The following is a 25592-nucleotide window of genomic DNA, read 5'->3' as shown; positions in this document are numbered from 1 at the left end:
ACATGATTTGGCACACACCTGTCTATATAAGGTCCCACAGAGTCAGAGAAAAAACCAAGCCATGAGGTTGAAGGAATTGTCCGTAAAGCTCCGAGACAGGATTGTGTTGAGGCACAGATCTGAGGAAGGGTACCTAAAAAATTCTGCAGAATTGAAGGTCCCCAAGAACACAGTGGCCTCCATCTTCCTAGAGCTCACCGCCCAGCCAAACTGAACAATCAGGGGGAGAAGGGCCTTGGTCAGGGAGGAGACCAAGAACCCGATGGTCACTCTGACAGAGCTCCAGAGTTCGTCTGTGGAGATGGGAAAACCTTCCAGAAGGACAAACATCTCTGCACCTCTCCACCAATCAGGCCTTTATGGTAGAGTGGCCAGAGGGAAGCAACTCATCAGTAAAAGGCACGACAGCATGCTTGGAGTTTGCCAAGAGGTCTAAAGGACTCTGACCAAGAAAGAAGATTCTCTGGTCTGGTGAAACCAAGGTGAGCCACCCTTTGCCTTGATGACAGCGTAGCACACTCTTGGCATTCTCTCAACCAGTTTCATGAGATAGTTACCTGGTATGCATTTCAGTAAACAGGTCTGCCTTAAGTTATTTGTGGAATTTCTTTCCTTCTTAAAGCGTTTGAGCCAATCAGTTGTGTTGTGACAAGATAGGGGTGGTATACAGAAGACAGCCTTATTTGGTAAAAGACTAAGTCCATATTATGGAAAGAACAGCTCAAATAAGCAAAGAAAAACGACAGTCATCATTACTTTAAAACATGAAGGTCAGTCAATCTGGAAAATTACAAGAACTTTGAAAGTTTCTTCAAGTGCAGTCGCAAAAACCGCTATGATCAAACTGGCTCTCATGAGGACCGCCACAGGAAAGGAAGACCCAGAGTCACCTCTGCTGCAGAGGATAAGTTCATTATAGTGAACTGCACCTTAGATTGCAGCCCAAATAAATGATTCACAGAGTTCAAGTAACAGACACATCTCAACATCAACTGTTCAGAGAAGACTGCGTGAATCAGGCCTTCATAGTTGAATTGCGGCAAAAAAACAACAACTAACGGACACCAATAATAAGAAGAGACTTGCTTGGGCCAAGAAACTCGAGCAATGGACATTAGACTGGTGGAAATATGTTCTTCGGTCTGATGAGTCTGATTAAGATTTTTGGTGCTGTGTCTTTGTGAGTCACAGAATAGGTGAACGGATGATCTTCGCATATGTCGTTCCCACCGTGAAGCATGGAGAAAGAGGTGTGATGGTGTAGGGGTTCTTTGCTGGTGACACTGTCTGTGATTTATTTAGAATTCAAGGCACACTTAACCAGCATGGCTACCACATCATTCTACAGCGATACACCATCCATTAGATGACCTGGCACCCACAATCTCCCGACCTCAACCCAATTGAGATGGTTTGGGATGAGATGGACCGCAGAGTGAAGGACAAGCAGTCAACAAGTGCTCAGCATAAGTAAGAACTCCTTCTAGACTCTTGGAAAAGCATTCCTCATAAAGCTGGTTGAGAAAATACCAAGAGTGTGCAAAGCTGTCATCAAGGCAAAGGGTGGCTAATTTGAAGATTCTTAGATAAACCCAGCAAAAAAAGAAACGTCCTCTCACTGTCAACTGCGTTTATATTCAGCAAACGTAACATGTGTAAATATTTGTATGAACATAACAAGATTCAACAACAGACATAAACTGAACAAGTTCCACAGACATGTGACTAACATAAATGGAATAATGTGTCCCTGAACAAAGGGGGGGTCAAAATCAAAAGTAAAAGTCAGTATCTAGTGTGGCCACCAGCTGCATTAAGTACTGCAGTGCAACTCCTCCTCATGGACTGCACCAGATTTGCCAGTTCTTGCTGTGAGATGTTACCCCGCTCTTCCACCAAGGCACCCTCCGATCCAATTTATTGCCCTGGCCACATCTGTAGTCCTCATGCCTCCTTGCATCATGCCTAAGGCACGTTCACACAGATGAGCAGGGACCCTGAGCATCTTTCTTTTGGTGTTTTTCAAAGTCAGTAAAAAGGCCTCTTTAGTGTCCTAAGTTTTCATAACTGTGATCTTCATTGCCTACCGTCTGTAAGCTGTTAGTGTCTTAACGATCATTCCACAGGTAAATGTTTATTAATAGTTTATGGTTCATTGAACAAGCACTGGAAACAGTGTTTAAACCCTTTACAATGAAGATCTGTGAAGTTATTTGGATTTTTACAAATGATCTTGAAAGAAAGGGTCCTGAAAAAGGGATGTTTCTTTTTTCGCTGAGTTTATAAAATATGTTTTGATTTGTTTAACACTTTTTGGTTACTACATAATTCCATGTGTGTTATTTCATAGTTTTGATGTCTTCACTATTATTCTACAATGTAGAAAATAGTAAAAATAAAGAAAAACCCTTGAATGAGTAGGTGTGTCCAAACGTTTGACTGGTACTGTATATATATTTTTTGGAACTCAGTCAGGGTCTCAATTTACTGTAGAATACACAAGGTGCTATTTCCAACTTAGGTTGTGCATCAGCAGTTTTGCTCTTGTTATGTCAGTCACTCAAACAGCCCGTGTCAGTTAACTTTTTTTTAGATTGGTAAGTTCCTCTAAACAGTGACTTCAACTCATAGTAATCATGGTCGAATTCCCAACCGAGGGTCGCCCATTGATTTTGTTAGTCACTCTCACTCAGACACCATATTAAAAACTGCAAACATTTCTCTCCACCTATGGCAAAATGTGTAGAATTGCAGAACATTTGCTGTAAAACTGCACATTTTTCTCTCTGCCCCATACTCATTTCACTTAGGGCCCCCAAAAGGCTAGCGATAGACTCTGACAGCATGTGTGGGTCTGCATGTGGGTAAGCACTGCAGCCCCTCATGAGTTCAGATTTTTTTGTGGCCACCACCCCCATCAAAGTTACTGGTATACACAAACCCAAAAGAATTCCTCAATCTCACACACAGCCTCCCACGCTGTATACCTGCGAGGGCTATAAATAGCAATCTGACTCACAAGCACACACACACCTCTGAATGTCTAACCCCCTCCCCCCGCACTGTCCAGTAATCTGTCCCGGACACTGAGCCACGGAACACAGCAGTACAGCAGTAGTTCCTGTCACAATGGAAGCCCCTCTCATACCATCAAAAAGCTGCAGCATCAAGTCATGGTTTATGGAGAGAGAGACAGAAGGAGGGAGAGAGAGAGGAGACAACTGAAAGGGTTCAGGCTTAGAGAATATAGTCAACTGTGGAGGTTTATCAGAGGAGAGGAGAGAAGTAAGAGTGCACTAGATTCAGCCTTGGGATGTTTGTAACGGTGGTGTGTGGGAGGGGAACGTTGGCCCTACAGTGGCCGAGGTGAGCCTACAACACCATTATCATCTGCTATGTGGGAGGTACAGTCTACAGTACATCCTCACATTGTGCTGCAGGAGCTAACCCAAAAACCTAACCCAAATCATAACTTTAACCATTAGGGAAAACCAGAAAAACTGTTCTTAGATCAGTGTCTAGAATCTAGGGGCAAGAGTGGGGCTGTCGAGCGGAGCAGTAGCGTACCTGTGGAGGCGCCGGAGTTCGCTGCCATGCCGATGACCTGGCCGGGCTTGTCGACAATGATGTAAGGGTTGTTGAGTACGGAGGAGCCCTGTTTGGTGTGTACCGGGGTGGAGGTGTGGATACGGGGGAGGGGCGAGTGGCTGGGTGTGGAGATGGGTGAACCTTTGGGATCAAAACAAAATCACAAACAACATGCTCATTATAAAGATATTCATTTTAAAACATGCATTTTTCTAAAGCTCTGTATCTTAAAAAAAAGCCCATGAACAAAAATCGATTTAAAGATTTCCTTAATGCGCTTGTGCCTCACTTTTGAAATTCAAAACCTTTTCAATCTTAAAAGAGACGGTGTTTTAAAACTGAGATTGGCCTATAGTTTCTTAATGTTGGGGGGAATAACGAAACAAATCAAACAAATGTCTCCACTGACACTAAGAGTGGGTCTGACTGACTATGATAACAAAAATCTAAATAACACCATTGAATTATTAATCAACTCACAACCCCTTCCCTCCCCCCACTCCAGTACAGCCAGATCCCATTGGGAGGTAGTTACCTGACACAATCTTACAGCTCATTGTGATTGGCTGAAAGGATTTCCCGGGGGACTCGGTGGGGCTGGGCAACTGTCCCTGGGGGACGATCTTACAGCTGGCCGTGATTGGCTGGAAGGCCGAGTTGCCATGGGAACCAAGCGTGATCTTCTCTGTGACTTTAGGACGGGATGGGGTGCGTTCCGAAGCCGAGGGGGGCACGCTGTACACCCCAGACCTCCCAGTCTCGGTTTTGACGGGCAGACCTGGACGGAAGGGGAAGATAATAAAGAGAAAGAAAGGGAGAGAGAGGAGTGAGGACGATGATAACCATTAAAATCCACTCTAGGCATAATCTTCATTATAATTATCCTCATCCTGGCACAAAGAGATAGGCAGAGAGAGATTATTTCTCAGTCCAGTCATTAATAATTCACTATAGGCCTGCAGAGGAAAGGATTTAAAGAAACAAAAAAGATAAATTGTAGAAAATCATGGCACACTTGGACAGGTCGTGGTTCACTGAAAAGGAGAAATTGACATAATTCCAATGGAAACAGCTCCTTGTTCTGCAGTGCACAGTGTGTTCAGATCTTCTTTGAATCTTCTATGATATAGACCAGGGTTTCCTAAACACAGTCCTAGGGTCCCTAGGGTTTGGTTTTCGCCCTAGCACTACACAGCTGATTCAAATAACCAGCTCATCGTCATGCTCTGATTATTTGAATCAGCGGTGTAGTGCTAGGGCAAAAACCAAAACGTGCACCTGGGGGGGGGGGGGGTATATGGCAGGACCCAGTTTGTGAAACCCTGGTGTGGAGTTAAAAGTCTCATTCACATTCTTAGCTGATAGAACAGGTGAATAAAAAGGGGAATTGAATGTATATAACCTCCCATGTATCTCACCTTTCTCTGCGATGGTGGGGTGGTTGTCCTGTGAGAGGGGGAGTGGAGAGCTGCAGCGGCCAGAGAGAAGACCTGGGGTTTGGGGCAGGAAGGATGGGGACGAGGGGCTGGCTTCACGCGGGTGGTGGTGGGCGTGGGAGGAGGAAGAGAGCACATAGTCTTCCCCCAGGGAGTTCCTGTGGAGCTCGACATCCACCACCTGAGAGGAAAGTAAGTTCAAGGGTCAACGTTCACAGTGGTAAAAAAAACTAAAAACGGTGTATTCAACACAACGAGTCAAGTTTAAGATCAATGCTGGGGCTATGGTCCCATGAAATGTAAGACAGGTGTCTTGCTAGTAGACTTGATAGAGAAGTTTGAACACAGTAAATGAATAACAGACTCACTGTTTCTGCTCCCAGTGTCTGCAGGCCTGTGTAAGTTCTGTCGAGCTATAGGGAGAGACAGTAAGATTTATTATGCACTTTTATATAGAGAAAGAGAATGACTGAGTAACAAAATAACAGTAAAAAAAAAAAAACATTCAAAACTGTGTCAAAAAAGAAGAAACCATAACAGTGAATCTCACTTAAGAAATCAAAAAGCCTGTGAGAACCCTTTAGAACATTCTCAAGTAGCTAGACTAATACAACTTTAAAGAACCACTACACTTAATTGGCATCCAAGAGTCCTCTTTTGAGGAAGACAGAGAGAGACAGAGAGTGGAAGACAGAGTGACGCAGAGAGACAGAGAGTGGAAGACAGAGTGACGCAGAGAGACAGAGAGTGGAAGACAGAGTGATGCAGAGAGACAGAGAGTGGAAGACAGAGTGACGCAGAGAGACAGAGTGGAAGACAGAGTGACGCAGAGAGACAGAAGTGCTCCTCTGTGAATGAAACATGCGTTTCCAGTGCAACTAAAGCTGTAATGAATCTACAATCAGACCTTAAGGTGGTGTATGATGTCTATGCGTTTGTTGCGGGGGTCTTTGAAGTGGATCTGGATGCGGACAGGGAACTCCCCCCAGCCTCGACGTGTCAAGTGGAACGGAGGCTCACTAACAACAGACACATTTAGAGTCATGAAAACACACACACTTGGATCAGGGACAAATACATGTTGAATACTTTATGACACACACACACACACAGACACACCATGGTTGAGAATAAACATCATCCATGAAAACAACATCATAACTACCCCTTTAAGTATTAAATACAGCCAGACAGAGAAGGTATCCCATCACCCCCTATACTCTTGACTCATTGTTCTTTGTAGACATTCTACCCCAAATTCAATGAGCGGGAGGCTTTCTCTCTCATCTCCTCTCTCTTTGAAGCCTGCGGTTCTCATCCTTGTGGCCCAGAGCCTGAGCTGACTGTGTGTCCGCTTGTGTTTTATTCCCACACTTGAAGACATTGGATGTGTTAGAATCAGCAAAGAGCTTGAGCTACAGCTCTGTGGGGTTCAGTAAGTGTGAATCCTCTGCTCAGTCAGTCAGTCGGGATGCATCTATCGGGGTTACAGACTGTGTCTTGTCAGCTAAAAACAGCCAGAGGGCTGAGGATTTTTTTTAAACACTGACTGATACTCTGATTCAGAATGGGGATGTAAAGCAGGATCAACCTGCATGCCGTGTCAGGGCTCTAAGCAATCCGGGGCCTGAAGTATTCTGAGGTATTAGATATTAGTTTTCTGAGTGATTACACTGTCTGTAGGTAAAGGGTGTGTCAGCACGGTTAGTCATAACTCATGTGTACTGTTAACTCCATTTCTGACTCATACTGCTCACACAAATCATAGGAACTAAAGTATATGTTTCAGATGTGTCAGGGGGCTCTGTGCAGAAGTTGCCCTTAGGCACAGGTCTAGGATCAGCTTTCCCACCACAAATCCCAAAGGGCAAGCTGGTCTTAGAGCAGTGTCTAGGGGCAACTTGACCTAATGCCTGTGGGCTGGCTGAAAGGTTTGTCTGCATTGTCTCATGTCACATGGGGCACTATTACTCCAAGGCATTTCAGTTTGATTACTACGATGGGAGTGTTAATTAAGACATTCCCAGCAGAACAGCTCAGAAGAGTTTGTGCATATACAGTATGATGAAGACATTTTGTTGTGTTTTTGTTTGTTTTGGACTTCGCCAAGGGATTTTTCGACTAATTGGTCAACAGTAGGGATTATTCAGTAAAGTCTTTGTTGTCATTAAATGAGAGACGAGTCGTTTTCATGCACATTTTTTCATTGAGAAATACTGCACCAAATATCTTATTTAGATGTAAAATCATGGGACTAAGATCTCCTCTGCAAAAACGTCAAAATGAAAAGGAGATTTCTTGAGTTAACGTAGATTCATTCTGACTATTTAGAGGACTATTTGGCTACGGCGTCTCAAAATGGACAAACAGCACTAGTGGCCTTTTCAGTTTTCAAGCTAAAGTTTTTTAGGCGAGTATGCGAGCACACGTTCGGTTTGCCTAGCCGAGCTGAAGCTTGCTGACGCCTTTATCAAGGTATACACTCGGTTCTTCTTGGGTCCAAAAAGCTGGACCCGAATGGACAACCAGACCTAGACCCCAAAAATATGATTATCCGCCAACTTTCTTTTCTGGTTAGCGAATAGGCCTTTATATGTTGGCTAGGCCTGCTATAAGTACTATTTGAGAAGGTCCAGAGACAAACATTTCCTAGGTGGCAATGGTCAGGATGGATATCGTCTTTTATCAGCACTGTCGTACAGCGTAGTAACAAACAGTCATCTACAACATAGCAAACACGTTGTTATATAAAATGCCATCTGTAAATACGAATAAAATGGTTAAATTATGAGGCTAGTTGGTTTAGCCAAAGATGAAGCCAACAACCTTCCCGCTAGCCATGATTGGCTGAGATAATGGTCTGCAATATAACACGTTTCTGTCTATTTGAGCTGGTCAGTATGTCTAGGTAATCCTGTCTAACGTGGCTATTGTTTTTTAATGTATCGTGTTAAAACTGCATAAGTGTTGCTCTCCACTTTCTGGAGGACTGAGTTTTGAAATCAGTGGAATTAGAGTTTGGTAGCTAAGGATATGGAGAAAACACCAGTCCCTGGATTACATCTTTAAACGGACAACCATGGCATCCAACCATGAATGATGTTTACGGTTAAGATAGTCTAGCTAACTACAGTAAATGTTGGCAAAAAAACATAATTAAATTGTTGCCAGCAGCACAGTTACAGTCACCAACGCTCTGGATAACATGAAAACAGCCTAACCAGCTCTGATAGGGCGAGTAAAATGGTCAGAGTGGGGTGTTCTCTCATTATGTGTCTGGAAGTAGCTAGCCAATGTTAACCAGTTAGCTTGGGTGCTTGACTGCCGTTGTGAGGTCGGAACATTCGGATCAACCCTACACATTGGCCAGAGCATCCAGTGTGCGCTCTGAACGCGAAGTTCTCAAATGTATAAAAATAATAACGGAAATACCTTTACATAAGTATTCAGACCCTTTGCTATGAGACTCGAAATTGAGCTCAGGTGCATCCTGTTTCCATTGATCATCCTTGAGATGTTTGCACAACTTGATTGGAGTCCACCTGTGGTAAAATCAATTGATTGGACATGATTTGTCTATATAAGGTCCAACAGTTGAACGTGCAAGTCAGAGCAAAAACCAAGCCATGAGGTTGAAGGAATTGTCCGTAGAGCATCTGAGACAGGATTGTGTCGAGGTCCCCAAGAACACAGTGGTCCCATTCATTCTTAAATGGAAGAAGTTTGGCACCACCAAGACTCTTCCTAGAGCTGGCCGCCCGGCCAAATTGAACAATTGGAGGAGAAGAGTTCCTCTGTGGAGAATGGAGAACCTTCCAGAAAGACAACCATCTCTGCAGCACTCCACCAATCAGGCCTTTATGGTAGTGGCCAGATGGAAGCCACTCCTCAGTAAAAGGCGCAACAGCCAGTTTGGAGATTGCCAATATCCACCTAAAGGATTCTCAGACCATGAGAAATAAGAATCTCTGGTCTGATGAAACTCTTTGGCCTGAATGCCAAGCGTCACGTCTGGAGGAAACCTGGCAACATCCCTACGATGAAGCATGGTGGAGGCAGCATCATGCTGTGGGGATGTTTTTCAGCGGCAGGGACTGGAAAACTAGTCAGGATCGAGGGAAAGATAAAATGAGCAAAGTACAGAGAGATCCATGATGAAAACCTGCGCCAGAGCGCTCAGGACCTCAGACTGGGACAAAGGTTCACCTTCAAACAGGACAACAACCCTAAGCACACAGCCAAAATAAAGAGTGGCTTCGGGGCAAGTCTCTGAATGTCCTTGAGTGGCCCAGCCAGAGCCCGGACTTGAACCCGATCAAACATCTCTGGAGAGACCTGAAAATAGCTGTGCAGCGACGCTCCCCATCCAACCTGACAGAGCTTGAGAAGATCTGCAGAGAAGAATGGGAAAAACTCCCCAAATAGAGGTGTGCGAAGCTTGAAGCGTCATACCCAAGAAGACACAAGGCTGTAATCGCTACCAAAGATTATTCAACAAAGTACTGAGTTAATGGTCTGAATACTTATGTAAAAGCAAAAAATAAATACAAAATGTAATACATTTTAGAATAAGGCTGTAAGGTTACAAAATGTGGAAAAAGTCAAGGAGTCTTTCCGAAAGCACTGACACTTGTTATTATATTTGAACATAGCAAAAAGCATAGAATTGGCAGAAATTAGCTTTAAAACAGCATGTTCTCTCAGCTCCATGGCAGAATATGTAGAACTGCATGAAACTTCCATTAAAACTGCAACGTTTTCTCTCACCTGCATGGCAAAATTAGTAGAATTGCAAGAAATTTGCTTTAAATCTGAAAAGATTTATCACAGCTCCACGGAGAAATTTGAGGAAATGTTCTCTAAAATTCAGCCTCGCTGATCATGACCCCTGCCAAGCCCACCACCTTAGCCCCTTTTTAATACAGAAAAAACCCTGGTCTACATCTGCACGAGTTAAACCTACATCGTTGTCTGGCCAAATAGAAGTTGTTCAGAAAACTTTGTTTACCTATAAAATGAAATGAAAATGGTGTAAATAAGGGCAAAACTACATCGTAGCTCAGGGATGGGCAAATGGCTCCCCGAATTAATAATAAATAAAAAGGAACTAATTCGGGGGGTAAACTTACTGTTGAAAGTTAGAATATTAGAATACACAAGGTGTCATTTTGAAATTTAGCTGTGTATCAGCAGTCACTGACAGTCACTCAATTAGCCCATGTGAGCTAACCTTTCTTTAGATTGCTAAATGAGTCTAGCCAGCTATCTAAACTAGTAATCATGGTCAAATTACCAACCGGGCATGCAGGGTACATTTTGTTAGTCACTCTCACTCAGATATCACATTAACATGGCATATATTAGGGCAACGTGTAGAATTGCAGGAAATGTGTTATAAAATTACTAAATCTTCCCTCCGCACAATGGAAAAATGTGTAGAATTGCAGCAAATTTGCTTTAAAACGGCCAAATATTCTCTACACCCCATGGCAAAATGTGTAGAATTGCAGGAAATTAACTCACTCCGCTGACAAGGGGGGGCTAAAATATTTTGCCCGCAAGGTGGAGGGGGGCCCCCAAAATGTTTTTGCTTTGGGGCCAGCTCTGACTGCATGTGTGGGTATGGATGTGGGTACACAGACCCACATGCCACTGCTGCCCCTCATGATGAGTTCAGATGTTTTGTTGCCCCCACCCCATCAAAGTCACCCATCCCTGTCGTAGCTCATCAGATCAAAACATGTTGCACAGAGAGTCTGAATCTGTCTGCTGTTGCCTGAGGCCTGCATTTAAAAACAACACCCCAGTGATCTATTCAATAACAAGACGAGCACTACCTCCAAAGTACAGACACGTGCGCACACACAAACATACCTGACTTCCACCAGGTCATTGGGCTTGTAGCTGGGGTGCAGGAAAAACCAGACTTTCTTGACAAAGTGATCGATGCTGGGCTCTCTTCTGGAGCCTCTGACGTACACCATCCACTTATGGGTGGACTGGTCATTCTCCTCCCGCTTATCAGGAGGGATATACCTGGGAGACAGGAGGGAGATAATATGATTCAGCCATTTATTTAGCAGCCGTTTTTAGGTAGGAATATGTGGCCCCAGGACCCTGGCATTACTAGTGCCACACTCTTACCAACAGAGCCACATACTGTAGGCCCACCAAAGACATCGAGAGAAAGCAAGGAAGGTAGGGAGAAGGGGAAGAAGAAGGAAAGATAAGGGGAGAAAGAGCGAGAGAAAGAGAGAAAAGTAGAGAATAAAAAACAATGAGAAAACAAAGAGGGCAAGAAAGAATCAGAGAGAGACAGGTATGCAGGAAAGGCTGTCTAGCAGAGCTGTCGGTCACTGTGCACGAGTGCCCCGGTTCTGTTTGTTTACCTCGGATTGACAGATGGAGGGGAGGAGAGAGTGACAAAGAGAGGGAGCTGCCTCGCGGGGGGAAAGGAGGAGATAGAAAGACAAGCTGGAGCTCAGACAGAGTTCTCTCTTCTCCCTGGGCGGCATGTAGCCTCGCGGTTAGAGCGTTGGGCCAGTAATGGAAAGTCAATGGTTCGATTACCAGAGACAAGGTGAAAAATCAATGGATGTGCCCTTGAGCAAGGCATTAACCCACATTTTCTCCAGTGGCGCCTTACTACTGTGGCTGACCCTGTAAAACAACACATTTCACTGAACCTATCCAGTCAGGGCTCTACAGTGCAACAATTTTACTCGCAAATGCATCTAAATACTATGAAGTGCAACCAGGAACCCTGCCGGCATATGTGAAAATAAAACAGCTTTTATTAAAACAACAGTGCACTTATACCTTTAAAGACTTAATTAGCACTTATATATACATATATACACCACCGTGTAAAAATGATCAACTTGGATTAGCTAACACAACGTGCCATTGGAAAACAGGTGTGATGGTTGCTGATAATGGGCCTCTGTACACCTATGTAGATATGGCATTGAAAATATGCCGTTTCCAGCTACAATAGTCACTTACAACATTAACAATGTGTACAATATATTTCTGATCAATTTGATGTTATTTTAATTGATAAAAATGTGCTTTTCTTTCAAAAACAAGGACATTTCAGTGACCCCAAACTTTAAAACAGTAGTGTATATAGCTAACATTTGAAATACATTTCATAGAGTAAAGCAAGGTGCTAGTACATGATGAAGCTTTTACAGATAGGGAGCCTAGCTACTTTGTTAAGTCAAGAGACATAAGTAATAATTACTGTTTCATGTCACTGTTATGACACACGTCATAGCCTACTTGTTGTGTTCTAGTCGAGTGTCTCCCTGTAACCCCTAAACACAGGCTTGTGATCCAGGGAGAAAATGTGTGAGTGATCAGGAGTTCTGTATCAAGTCTGGGCTTGCATGACAGGCACCCAGTTACCCAACTGCTCACTGTGATGGGAGGGAACAAAAACAAGGTGTGCTGACTGCCTACTGAGAAACTCAACTGCAGGGATGCAAACTGGTGAGGGCCCAAAAAGGTGACACTATTTGCCTGCAAACTGTAAACTGCAAACTGAAAATGTGCCTATTTTCAGAGTCGGGTGGTGACAATACCAACATTTTACAAACAATGTGATACCAGGCCAAGCGAGTAGTATCCTGATACCACAGGGTTTGCCGATGCCCCTCACACTTTTTACTGCATTTTACTGTATAAAATGCTTTCATCCAAAGGCCTACCTGTGATTGGGCAGGAGGAATATAAACGCATAATGATCTGCATTTTCATTGTGGCAGTAAGGAGAAAACACACTGGGCCTATATGAAACCATTGTTAGCCTACTCTTCAGACAACTCACACACATAGCCTCACACTCCCTCCCTCCCTCCCTCCCTCCCTCCCTCCCTCCCTCCCTCCCTCCCTCCCTCCCTCCCTCCCTCACTCACACACATCCTCTTCCTCTCTCACACACACACACCACTCTCTCATTCCCTCTCACACACACACAATGCTCCCAAAACTTAAGCACCAAACAGAATTTAAGGAACATAATTTTTTTTTTAAATGTAGCTTACATTGACACGGCATATATATATGCATCCTACCTTCGAAGCATGTCCTTGAGTTGGCTATATATCCCTTTTCAGCTTTTCCTGTGCCATCCAAATTTGTGCATAGCCAATTGGTACCATGTTGTTAGCTAGCTAGCCAGGTAACATGACTAAACAAGGTTGTTTGCTATCAAACCAAAAACGTGCGACCCGCAAGTAGTTTAAAACGGCCAGCGACAGGGTTTATAAAATTATATAAAATGTGCGCCAATTGGCGGTAGAAAGGGGAGAAGGTAGCTCCGCTGGTTTGGGTTAGAAACTTGTGTTTTTCAGTGATGTAAAGGTGCAATCATGGCTGTCACTGTTTTTCCTCTATGGCAGTGGCATTCTGCCTAGTCCGACTGGCCTGCTTGTTCCTACAGGAGAAAGTAAAAGGTACGTATCCACCTCCCTCGTGCTGCGAGCAGCCCCAATAATAAAACAAATGTAACAACAGAAAACGCTGTCTGTACACCGCAGCGTGCCATCACGGCTAAACAACATTAAAACTGATGGAGATGAGCAGAAAGAACAGACAGAGAAGCAGCTGAGTAGACTAAGGGCTGGTTAGGGGATGTGGATGGCTGCTCACAGCTAAATAACATTAAAACTGATGGAGATGTGCAGAAAGAACGGACTGAGAGAAGCAGCTGAGTAGACTAAGGGCTGGTTAGGGGATGTGGATGGCTGCTCACAGCTAAATAACATTAAAACTGATGGAGATGTGCAGAAAGAACGGACTGAGAGAAGCAGCTGAGTAGACTAAGGGCTGGTTAGGGGATGTGGATGGCTGCTCACAGCTAAATAACATTAAAACTGATGGAGATGTGCAGAAAGAACGGACTGAGAGAAGCAGCTGAGTAGGGTAAGGGCTGGTTAGGGGCTGCGGATGGCTGCTCACAGCTGTCACACCTGATATTGGATGAAGCACTCATCACGCTCTACACTGGTATTTGTAGACCGCGTAGGGATGCATTCTGTGCTCAGTCATGAACGTGGATATCAGAAAGATACACCATTATATTTAGTGATCACACGGGAGAAAATCTGTTCACGTGTCTCTCTGATTGGTCAATGGGCGATACAGTCTTGGGTCTGCATACTTTTTTACGGATCTACGCGATTCATGTGGATGACCTATTTAGACATCCAAACTGAACATTTTGCCTAAAAGTGATGAGTTTGCAACCCTGCAACTGTATAACAAGGGATTGCAACACACTGCTGTTGTTCATGTCTTCCTGTATCTGTCACAAAGGACTAGAAACATTGTGAAATGATTTAGAAAGTTCACTGTGTCAAAAAAAAGAAAGGGATCACTGAAAAGCTCTCAGATTCTACTGAGTAAAAAAAGTGAAACATTGATAACGTCATTCACGTACTTGGAGACATTTCCCACCACGATGGTCTTCTTTATGTAGAGCCTGGAAGCCTCATCTCCTGTAGTGTGGTAGGTCACCCTCTGCTCCCCCCCGTCTGACGACAGCACACCTGACGACGGGATGCCAAACGTGTCCTACAACAAAGGAGACAGTCATAGTATTCATGTTAGAGGGTGTATCAGAAGCCTTTTACCTCTGCAGTAATAACCACGAGGGTCATCATATGACTGCCTTCCCAAGGGTGTGTCTCAATAATCTACAGTGCTCCCTCTCTTCAGCTCCTTTGCCTCATATGCATAGGTCTGAAAAGACAGGATGGGTGAATGCAATTTGCTTATAGGGTTTTCAGATCAGTACAGATGAAGGAAAGGAGACGGGGAGAGGAAGCCACTTCAGACTCCAGAGTCCACTCACCTTCCCTGTGTTGCGGCCCGGCCTGCGCTCCTGCCTGCCCCTGTCCTCTCTCCAGGCCCCCTCCCCGTCCCTATCCGGCCCCTCACCCTGTTGGGACAGGGACTCAGACTCCGAGGGCCCCAGGGAGTGGGCGTCCGAGCCCTGGTTGAGAGGGGAGGAGGAGCGGGAGGGTGACTCCAGGAAACGCTTGATGGCCGGGTGGTTCAGCACCGCCGGGTCGCTCTTGGATGCCTGCTGGTAAACGTAGGAAAGGAGAGGAAGTTGTAGGATTTATAGTTGTTGAATACAAAGTGGGTACAAATAAAAAATTTGACTTAAAACAACCTTACCTCTTGGAGCTTGGGCACCCCAGCATTGGCATAGTAATTGGCCACGATACAGGCTCTGAGCTTGTCCATCATTCGCCTGGCCTCATTCAGACGCTGTAACAGACAAATGAACAGCAACACTGAAACTTTCTCCTGCAGTATAAAAATTTTCCAGTGCCAAGTAAGACAACTGAGATGGTAGCCTATGACTCAAAAGGTAAGCTATTGCATCTAACATATCCAGGAAAAACATGATTGATATTTGGATGTGCAACCTGTCTAAACAGGATCCAAAATGATCCAACTTATTTCTGGCTCTGCGGAGATGAATTGTCCGACATCTTTGTGCATATTGACCTAGGCTACACCTATTATTCACCACCTGAGGAAGTGGGAACTCTTTAGATAGGTTGATTACTCAAAATATGATATTGTTGCTAGATAGATGAACCAATTAGCTTACATGGCTATCAATAAATACAATGTCTGACAAAAACTTTCAAGCACTAGGCCTAGGCTAATTGATGTAGGCCTATTACCAACAAATGGTATGCTCTGCTCAGCTCCACTCCGCGGGCGTATCAACACCATGCTACATAGCCTACTCAGGTAGTAAAGTGGTACCATGTAGGGTTGGCCGATATTACAATAACATTGTCTATCGACAATGATTGACAGCCATCGTCGATGGTGACGACACTGTGATGTGACTGACGATGGATTAGCCTACATTTTTAACTTACAGCATTGCAAGCAGTACCGATGAACCGAGTCTGGAACCAACGGGACCCTGAAAAGCTTGTACCCCAAAGCCATAAGACTACTAAATAGCTAACCAAATAGCTACCCGGACTATCTGCATTGACCCTTTATGCACTAACTATTTAGACTCCTCACATACGCTGCTGCTACTGTTTATTATCTATCCTGTAGTCGGTAAGTTGGTGGTTGAAGATATCCCTCTAGTGGTGTGGGGGCTGTGCTTTGGCAAAGTGGGTGGGGTTATCTCCTTCCTGTTTGGCCCTGTCCGGGGGTGTCCTCGGATGGGGCCACAGTGTCTCCTGACCCCTCCTGTCTCAGCCTCCAGTATTTATGCTGCAGTAGTTTGTGTGTCGGGGGGCTAGGGTCAGTTTGTTATATCTGGAGTACTTCTCCTGTCCTATTCGGTGTCCTGTGTGAATTTAAGTGTGCCCTCTCTAATTCTCTTTCTCTCTTTCTTTCTCTCTCTCGGAGGACCTGAGCCCTAGGACCATGCCTCAGGACTACCTGACATGATGACTCCTTGCTGTCCCCAGTCCACCTGGCCGTGCTGCTGCTCCAGTTTCAACTGTTCTGCCTTATTATTATTATTTGACCATGCTGGTCATTTATGAACATTTGAACATCTTGGCCATGTTCTGTTATAATCTCCACCCGGCACAGCCAGAAGAGGACTGGCCACCCCACATAGCCTGGTTCCTCTCTAGGTTTCTTCCTAGGTTTTGGCCTTTCTAGGGAGTTTTTCCTAGCCACCGTGCTTCTACACCTGCATTGCTTGCTGTTTGGGGTTTTAGGCTGTGTTTCTGTACAGCACTTTGAGATATCAGCTGATGTACGAAGGGCTATATAAATACATTTGATTTGATTAGTCACTTTACCCCTACCCATATGGGTCTTACACATCAAGTCAGTACTGGTGCCCCGTCCATATAGTAAAATTATCGTTACTCATTGTGTATTATTTTCTATATTTTTCTCTCTGCATTGTTGAGAATGGCCCGTGAGTGAGCATTTCACTGTTAGGCCACCTGTTGTTTACAAATAAAAAAAATTTGAACAGCAGGGCCGCACACAAGTGACATTGTGGGTAATTTGCCTATTCCTATTTGCTGTAGCCTATTTCAATAAATGTGCTATATAGATTTGCAAAAAAAATATGTAAAAAACTGTTTTTTCATGTCATTATGGGATATTGTGTGTAGACTAATAAGGAAAATGTTTGATTTAATCCATTTTAGAATAAGGCTGTAAGGTAACAAAATGTGGAAATAGTAAAGGGGTCTGAATACTTTTCAAATGCACCGTATACCCTTAATCCTCCCCCCCAAAAAATACATTCCTCTCTTCACCATACTGCAGCACCCTAACCAAACCCTTACCCTACATCTTACCCTAAACCGGGATGGTATCCTAACCCCATACCGGGTTCATATCCAAATCCCAACCCTCCCCATACACTAACACAACACACTCTTTCTCCTCCATACTGAGCAGCACCCTAATCAAACCCTTACCCTACATCTTACCCTAAACCGGGATGGTATCCTAACCCCATACCGGGTTCATATCCAAATCCCAACCCTCCCCATACACTAACACAACACACTCTTTCTCCTCTTTGAGCCCACCCCTCTCTATATTCATGTATTGTTTAGTCATGTTTAGTTTTGACTCCTATTTCGTTTTTTCTTTCTCATTTCTAAAATTGTAAAGTGACTTTGGGTCCTTGAAAAGTACTATAGAAGTCCAATGTATTATTATGACCATAATTATTATTATATATCACTATGTTTTAAGGGTACATAATCACGATAGGACAAAGGTTGACATCGCCCAAACCTAGTACCATGAACTCAATATTAACAGGTGAGAAATACAGGTGAGAAATACAGTTGAAGTCAGAAGTTTACATACACTTAGGTTGGAATCATTAAAACTTGTTTTTCAACCACTCCACAAATGTTTTGTTAACAAACTATAGTTTTGGCAAGTTGGTAAGGACATCTACTTTGTGCATGACAAAAGTCATTTTTCTAACAATTGTTTACAGACAGGTTATTTCACTTATAATTCACTGTATCGCAATACCAGTGGGTCAGAAGTTTACATACACTAAGTTGACTGTGCCTTTAAACAGCTTGGAAAATTCCAGAAAATGATATCATGGCTTTAGAAGCTTCTGATAGGCTAATTGACATCATTTGAGTCAATTGGAAGTGTACCTGTGGATGTATTTCAAGGCCTACCTTCAACCTCAGTGCCTCTTTGCTTGACATCATGGGAAAATCAAAAGAAATCAGCCAAGACCTCAGAAAACAAATGGTAGACTTCCACAAGTCTGGTTCATCCTTGGGAGCAATTTCCAAACGCCTGAGGTTCATTTGTACAAACAATAGTACGCAAGTATAAACACCATGGGACCACACAGCTGTCATTCCGCTCAGGAAGGAGACGTGTTCTGTCTCCTAGAGATGTACGTACTTTGGTGCGAAACGTGCAAATCAATCCCAAAACAACAGCAAAAGGACCTTGTGAAGATGCTGGAGGAAACAGGTACAAAAGTATCTATATCCACAGTAAAACAACTCTATATCGACATAACCTGAATGGCTGCTCAGCAAGGAAGAAGCCACTGCTCCAAAACCGACATAAAAAAGCCAGACTACAGTTTGCAACTGCACATGGGGACAAAGATAGTACTTTTTGGAGAAATGTCCTCTGGTCTGATGAAACAAAAATAGAACTGTTTGGCCATAATGTCCATCATTATGTTTGGAGGAAAAAGGGGGAGGCTTGCAAGCCTAAGAACACCATCCCAACCGTGAAGCACGGGGGTGGCAGCATCATGTTGTGGGGGTGCTTTGCTGCAGGAGGGACTGGTGCACGTCACAAAATAGATGGCATCATGAAGTAGGAAAATTATGTTATGGAAGTTAAAGCTTGGTCGCAAATGGGTCTTCCAAATGGACAATGACCCAAAGCATACTTCCAAAATTGCTTAAGGACAACAAAGTCAAGGCATTGGAGTGGCCATCACAAAGCCCTGACCTCAATCCTATAGAAAATGTGTGGGCAGAACTGAAAGAGCGTGTGCGAGCAAGGAGGCCTACAAACCTGACTCAGTGACATCAGCCCTGTCAGGAGGAATGTGCCAAAATTCACCCAACTTATTGTGGGAAGCTTGTGGAAGGCTACCCAAAACATTTGACCCAAGTTAAACCATTTAAAGGAAATGCTACCAAATACTAATTGAGTGTATGTAAACTTCTGACCCACTGGAAATGTGATTAAATAAATAACAGCTGAAATAAATCATTCTCTCTCCTATTATTCTGACATTTCACATTCTTAAAATAAAGTGGTGATCCTAAGTGACCTAAGACAGGGAATTTTTACTAGGATTAAATGTCCGGAATTGTGAAATACTGAGTTTAAATGTATTTGACTTAGGTGTATGTAAACTTCCGACTTCAACTGTACATGATATACTCACAGAAAGCTGTGCCTCTACTCTAACTAGAACAGTAGTTGTCTTGAAAAATGTATTTTTCCCAATGAATCTCTCCCTCCTCCTCTGTGCGCACAGTGGGGAGAGGAAGAGAGAGTGGCTTGCTCACACAGCAGCCAAAACAGGGACAGGCAGATCATTTCATAGCAGGCTATTAATGTTGACCAAATGATGGTTGTGGAACAATCTACAGGAACGTTGGACAGCAAAATCCCCGTAAATTACTGAGCAAAATGCTTTGGTAAGTGAAGGTGATTTCGGTGTCAGTCATTTTTGGTTTATCATCCCAGCTCTATATTGTACATTGTAATTGCACACAATTAAAGGTAATAAACATGAAAACAGAGTGTTTGTCTTTGCATGCATTTAAGGTGTTCATACTTTTGTACCCTCATGGTTCTGATATGATTCATGTATGGTGACATGATACTCATTCAGTAGATGAAGTTAACAGTTACCTGTCCGATCACTTCGATCTCATGTTCTTTGTTCTTCATCTCCAAAGAGAACTGGTCTTTGATAATGGCCTCAATCTTCTGCACCGTAGCTTCCCTCGCTGGCAAGTTTTAAAAAAGTATGAAAACGCAGACAGAGTGAGCTAGGTCACATGTTAGCATCATCCTAAAGATACTGTGAACCAGTAATTGTCCATACAGCCTAAGTTCACAAGTACAGGAAGGCTTTAATAGTACAATAGCATGTGTGGTAGAACTTCCAGTCTTACCATTTTGTTCCACTACTTTGTGTCGCTTGTTCTCCTGAACCTGTGAGATGTCTTCATAGTCTGGGTCCTTGTCTTCAATCTTCCTCTTGATGCCTGACATGATTGACTGAGAGATAGAGATAGACAACAGCAATGTGTAAATTCAACCGCTGTGCTCTGGTAACCATGTCCCTGTTGCTTGCTCTATGATATATGCTAGATATATTTATCACTAACTAAAATGGAGAAGATGCTGGCAGTAAGCTTTTTTTTATCTTGTAGCAGCAACAATTGCTGAGTTCTCAATATTATTCCAGGTAATCAAATAACAACCTAGCTTGTTATAAGTTTATTACATTCCCTACATGGTATTTGTGCAGTTCACAAACAATAATGTATGAAATCACTGCACCTGCTAGCCTAGCATGTTAGCTAGCATAATATGTCAAAAGGGGAATAAGTGCTAACGGATAATAAAAAACATTGCCCGTTTCCAACAACAAACCCCACAAAACATGGCATTCTATTGAATGGTTATAGATGTTTACCTTTTCTAAATTATATGTACAGTGGCTAGCTAGATGTTCTAATGTAGCATATATCTAGCTAGTTAGCTAGCTAACTAGCTAGCCAACCATCTAACTGGAGATCTATGCAAACATGTAGCATTAAGCATAGCTATGTAGGTGCTAAATGCTAGCTAGCATAACATGGAGCAAGTCGGATCACTCTGCTACTCGACCCTGATGTCTAGAAAGGCCTTTGAACTACAGTAACGACGTTATTAGCGAGCAGCTAGCTAGCATTGTTTCGTGGTACACCAGTGATTTGTGAAAACACTTTGCTACCAAACTTGACAATGCAGTCATCTATGGTACATTTACCCATTACGATAACATTATATTGGAATAATTTACCCACTCTCACAACATACCCCAATGTTCGACAGTTTACCCTACCTCACGCTCGTGGTGCAGGAACTGGGAGGCGTGCTGGAGAAAGTTGCTAGCAGGCTAACTAGCTAGCTGAACGTGTGTTGTGATTCTGTTTGCAAGCAAGCCGATACGCCCGCTTCTGTAGTTTAATAATTACTTTTCTGCGGACGTTGCTATATAAAGTGAGTTTTCATTCAAAGCTAGCTATCTATGTTTGTTAATGTTTTGCTTGGTTTGTAGAGTCTCGAGCTAGCCCCATGGCATTCGCCTGCAAACAGATGGGCCTTGCGATTCCTGCGATGAACCAGAGGGGGGCACTACAAAACAGAATCATAATCCAGACTGCACTGAATACAGTGACCTGCCTTACACTGTACAGTATCCTTATAATAATTTAACTTCAAACTGAAGAAATAGGGAAATAATGTAACTAATGTCATAAAACACATCACACACAATCAAGAAGTTATTGAAACATCTTTACTTTTCTTTTTGGCCCTTTGCTTTCCCTCAAAAGACGCAGTCAGCTTTACCCACTTCAAATAGTTTGTAAACACACTATACAGTGGCCAAGGGTTTCTAATGCCAAGACCATATCCTACTTGACTTATTTGTTTATAAAATAGAAAACAATCTGGCTTGTGCCACATCTGTTTGGTACAGTAACCCTAACAATATTGTATAAATATGCCCTGAAATGGCACCACCACATATAAATCCATAGGTTCATAACAGTGCATGTGGGTGAGATGAGATGTGAGAAGAATCGCAAACTGGTGCCAAATGTCTGCATCACAGACTGAATTTATTAGATCACACAGTCAAATTAATTGTAAAGGTGTCATAGATACATTGATCTTCATAAACCTTTGAGACACAGTTTTTATTCTCCAGTATGAAATCCGTGTGGGTTTATTGCTACATAATCTGAGAAAAATGTCTGAGGTTTTGATGTAATACCTCAACATTAGAATACAAATAAAAGGAATTGAATCCTGGGCAATAGTGGTATGCTTATCTTAAATAATAATAATCTGTAATCCCGGCATGTTTCAAACTGCCACTATTGTCCTTGTTCCCAATAACTCCGAGGTAACCTGCCTAAATGACTATCTGTGATCTGTAATTAGGAAGTGCTTCGAAAGGCTGGTCATGACACACATCAACACCATCATCTTAGATACCCTGGACCCACTCCAATTCGCACACTGCCCCAACCGATCCACAGATGACGCAATCTCTATTGCACTTCACACCTCCCCAACCGATCCACAGATGACGCAATCTCTATTGCACTCCACACTGCCCTTTCCCACCTGGACAAGAGAGGAAATAACTATGTGAGAATGCTGTTCAAAGACTACAGTTCAACACCATAGTCCCCTCCAAGCTCATCACCAACCTGGGGAACCTGGGGAACCTGGGACTGAACACCTCCCTCTGGAACTGGATCGTAGACTTCCTGACAGAACGGTGGTGAGGGTGAGTGTAGGCAACAACACTGATGATGCGAAGGTGGTAGGCCTGATCACCAACGGGGATAAGAGCCTACAGGGAGGAGGTCAGAGACTTTGCTGAGTGCCATGGCAACAACCTCTCCCCTCCGTCAGTAAGGCCAAGGAGCTAATCGTGGACTACAGGAGAAAGAGGGGAGAGCACGCCCCTATCCACATCGCTGGGCTGGAGTTGAGTGGTTCGAGAGCTTCAAGTTCCTTGGCGTCCACATCACTAAGGACTTAACATGATCTTTACAAACCCGCATAGTCATGAAGATGGCACGCACCATTGAGAGCATATTGACAGGCTGCATCACTGCTTAGTATGGCAAATGCACCACCCTCGACCACAAAGCACTATAGACGGTGGTGCAGACAGCCCAGTACATCACTGGGACCGAGCTCCCTGCCATCCAGGACCTCTATACCAGGCGGTGTCAGAGGAAGGCGCAAGAAATTTCCAAATACTCCAGCCTCCCAAGCCATAGACTGTCCACTCTGCTATTGCCTGGAATACAGTACCAAAGCCTCAACTCTCCGGCCAACAGGCTCTGAGACAACTTCTAGCCCCAAGCCATAAGACTGCTAAATAGTAAATGAATGGCTACCCGGACTATCTACACTGACCCTATCTTGCACTGGCTATATGCACACACACACGCACACTCACATTACACTGACACTTCATACAACACAAACACACACACACACACACACACACACACACACACACACACACACACACACATACCAACTCAACACAAACACACATACACACAAACGATGTTACGCTCATCATATGGTGTTGCTACTCTGTTCTTTATTTTACTCTAATTATTATCTATCCTGATGCCTAGTCACTTCCTTCATGTACTGTATGTATTTAACACTAATAGCTCATACCCCAGCACATTGACCTGGTACTGCTCCCTGTATATAGCTCCATACATTTGTATTCTATTCCTCTTGTGCTACTATTTTTCTTTTGATTATTCTTTTTTTACTCTGCATTGTTGGGAAGGGCTCGCAACCAAGCATTCCGCGTTTCAGTCTTCACCTATTGTATTCGGCGCAGGATTTTGATTTGATGACCTTCTGTCCTGGCACCACTTCTCAAGGTTGTGTCCACAGAGTATGCTAGATCTATGTGTATGTTCAGTGAAGCTATATGATTTAATACCTCTTATAAAATATTGGTTTAAAAGTATTGCAGAGTACCTGTACCTAAATATAAACTGTTACATCACATACAAATGACTACCGGCACCTACTTCAGACCAAGTAAAGCACTACTTCCCACCCACACCCCACAAAATTTAAACAGAATAGAATGTGCGTACTAATATGGGATCGATATAGATACAATCTTTGTAGATCTGATGTATATTTGTTGTTGATGCACCGTGGATAGTTTGTCTTGTCAACAAGATAACTGAGACCAATCTCTTAGGTCCTCAACACAGTCTGGAATTATACTATACCACTGTTCTAACCTTCCATTCCCCCTTCAAATATAAGAGAAACCATCACCTCGCTCTGCTGCAAACATATAAACACCGTAGGAACATATCTAGGATCAGATTACCCTTAACCTATCCTAGGGGGTTATTGAAGTGAGGGTTAGGGTGGATCAGAGCCAGATGGCTCTGGGGTGGATGGGACTCAAAACTGACCTTAGATCAGACAACTTCATAGACTCCATCATCACGCCCCCTGTTGTAGCCAACCTCCAGACTGCCAGCACAACAGATGGTTCCCCATGAGAGTAAACATCTGTTAACATCACATCACATGTTTAGCAACATATGCATTCACATGTGTAGCCTATGTGAAATTGCCAAGAACAAACCAGAAACCCATGAATGACGTATGAAGCCACAATAAACGTTTTCCAAAGTAGTGGAATTATTCTCCAGAATATTGGTATATTTAGCATCCTTGTTGTTGTTTAGTTGTTTTCAGATGTACAGTGCATTTGGAAAGTATTCAGACCCCTTCGGCTTTTCCATATTTTGTTACGTTACATCCTTATTCTAAAATGGATTAAATCGTTTTTTCTCTCATCAATCTACAAGCAATGCCCCATAAAGAAAAAGCAAAAACAGTTTTTTTTTTATTATAAAAAATAAAACACTGAAATATCACATTTACATAAATATTCAGACCCTTTACTCAGTACTTTGTTGAAGCACCTTTGTCAGTGATTACAGCCTTGAGTCTTCTTGGTTATGACGCGTCAAGCTTGGCACACCTGTATTTGGGGAGTTTCTCCATTCTTCTCTTCAGACCCTCTCAAGCTCTGTCAGGTTGGATGGGGAGCGTCGCTGCATAGCTATTTTCAGGTCTCTCCAGAGATGTTCGATCAGGTTCCAGTCTGGGCTCTGGCTGGGCCACTCAAGGACATTCAGAGACTTCTCACAAAGCCACTACTGCATTGTCTCGGCTGTGTGCTTAGGGTCGTTGTCCGGTTGGAAGGTGAACCTTCGCCCCAGTCTGAGGTCCTGAGCATTTTGGAGCGGGTTTTCATCATGAATCTCTCTGTACTTTGTTAATTTAATCTTTCCCTCGATCCTGACTAGTCTCCCAGTCCCTGACGCTGAAAAACATCCGCACAGCATGATGCTGCCTCTCCCATGCTTCACCGTAGGGATGGTGCCAGGTTTCCTCCAGACGTGATGCGTGGCATTCAGGCCAAAGAGTTTCATCAGACCAGAGATTCTTATTTCTCATGGTCTGAGAATCCTTTAGGTGCCTTTTGGCAAACTCAAAGTGGGCTGCAATGTACCTTTTACTGACGATTGGCTTCCGTCTGGCCACTCTAGCATAAAGGCCTGCTTGGTGGAGTGCTGCATAGATGGTTGTCCTTCTGGAAGGTTCACCTATCTTCACAGAGAAACTCTGGAGCTCTGTCAGGGTGACCATTAGGTTCTCCCCAGATCTGTGCATCAACAGAATCCTGTCTCGGAGCTCTACAGACAATTATTTTGACCTCATGGATTG

The 25592-nt window shown here is 43.5% G+C and overlaps 1 protein-coding gene across 9 annotated transcripts in view; it reads right to left on the bottom strand.

Annotated features, from left to right (window-relative positions):
* Positions 1-21610, bottom strand: part of LOC110508348 (YEATS domain-containing protein 2) — a 63203-nt gene extending 41593 nt beyond the window's left edge. For 3 of the 9 annotated variants that reach the window (XM_021588797.3, XM_021588798.3, XM_036965947.2), the window contains exons 1-12: positions 21121-21610; positions 20183-20288; positions 19917-20014; positions 15213-15305; positions 14884-15117; positions 14470-14603; positions 10899-11060; positions 5932-6043; positions 5393-5437; positions 5007-5205; positions 4124-4366; positions 3568-3729 (exon numbers count right to left, since the gene is read on the bottom strand). In XM_021588797.3, the coding sequence (XP_021444472.3) occupies positions 3568-3729; positions 4124-4366; positions 5007-5205; positions 5393-5437; positions 5932-6043; positions 10899-11060; positions 14470-14603; positions 14884-15117; positions 15213-15305; positions 19917-20014; positions 20183-20282 (1582 nt within the window). In that variant the 5' untranslated portion in view covers positions 20283-20288; positions 21121-21610. Of the gene's footprint in view, positions 1-3567; positions 3730-4123; positions 4367-5006; positions 5206-5392; positions 5438-5931; positions 6044-10898; positions 11061-14469; positions 14604-14883; positions 15118-15212; positions 15306-19916; positions 20015-20182; positions 20289-21095 lie in introns of all 9 variants that reach the window. The other 6 variants (XM_021588799.3, XM_090225885.1, XM_090225888.1 and 3 more) reach the window with 3 other exon arrangements.
* Between the last annotated feature and the right edge of the window lie 3982 nt (positions 21611-25592).

The sequence above is a fragment of the Oncorhynchus mykiss genome, chromosome 28, assembly GCF_057628025.1.
Source record: "Oncorhynchus mykiss isolate SJ-2025 chromosome 28, ASM5762802v1, whole genome shotgun sequence".
NCBI lineage: Eukaryota > Metazoa > Chordata > Actinopteri > Salmoniformes > Salmonidae > Oncorhynchus > Oncorhynchus mykiss.
Note: the sequence above shows the minus strand (reverse complement) of the source record. Positions and strands in the feature narration are given on the sequence as shown.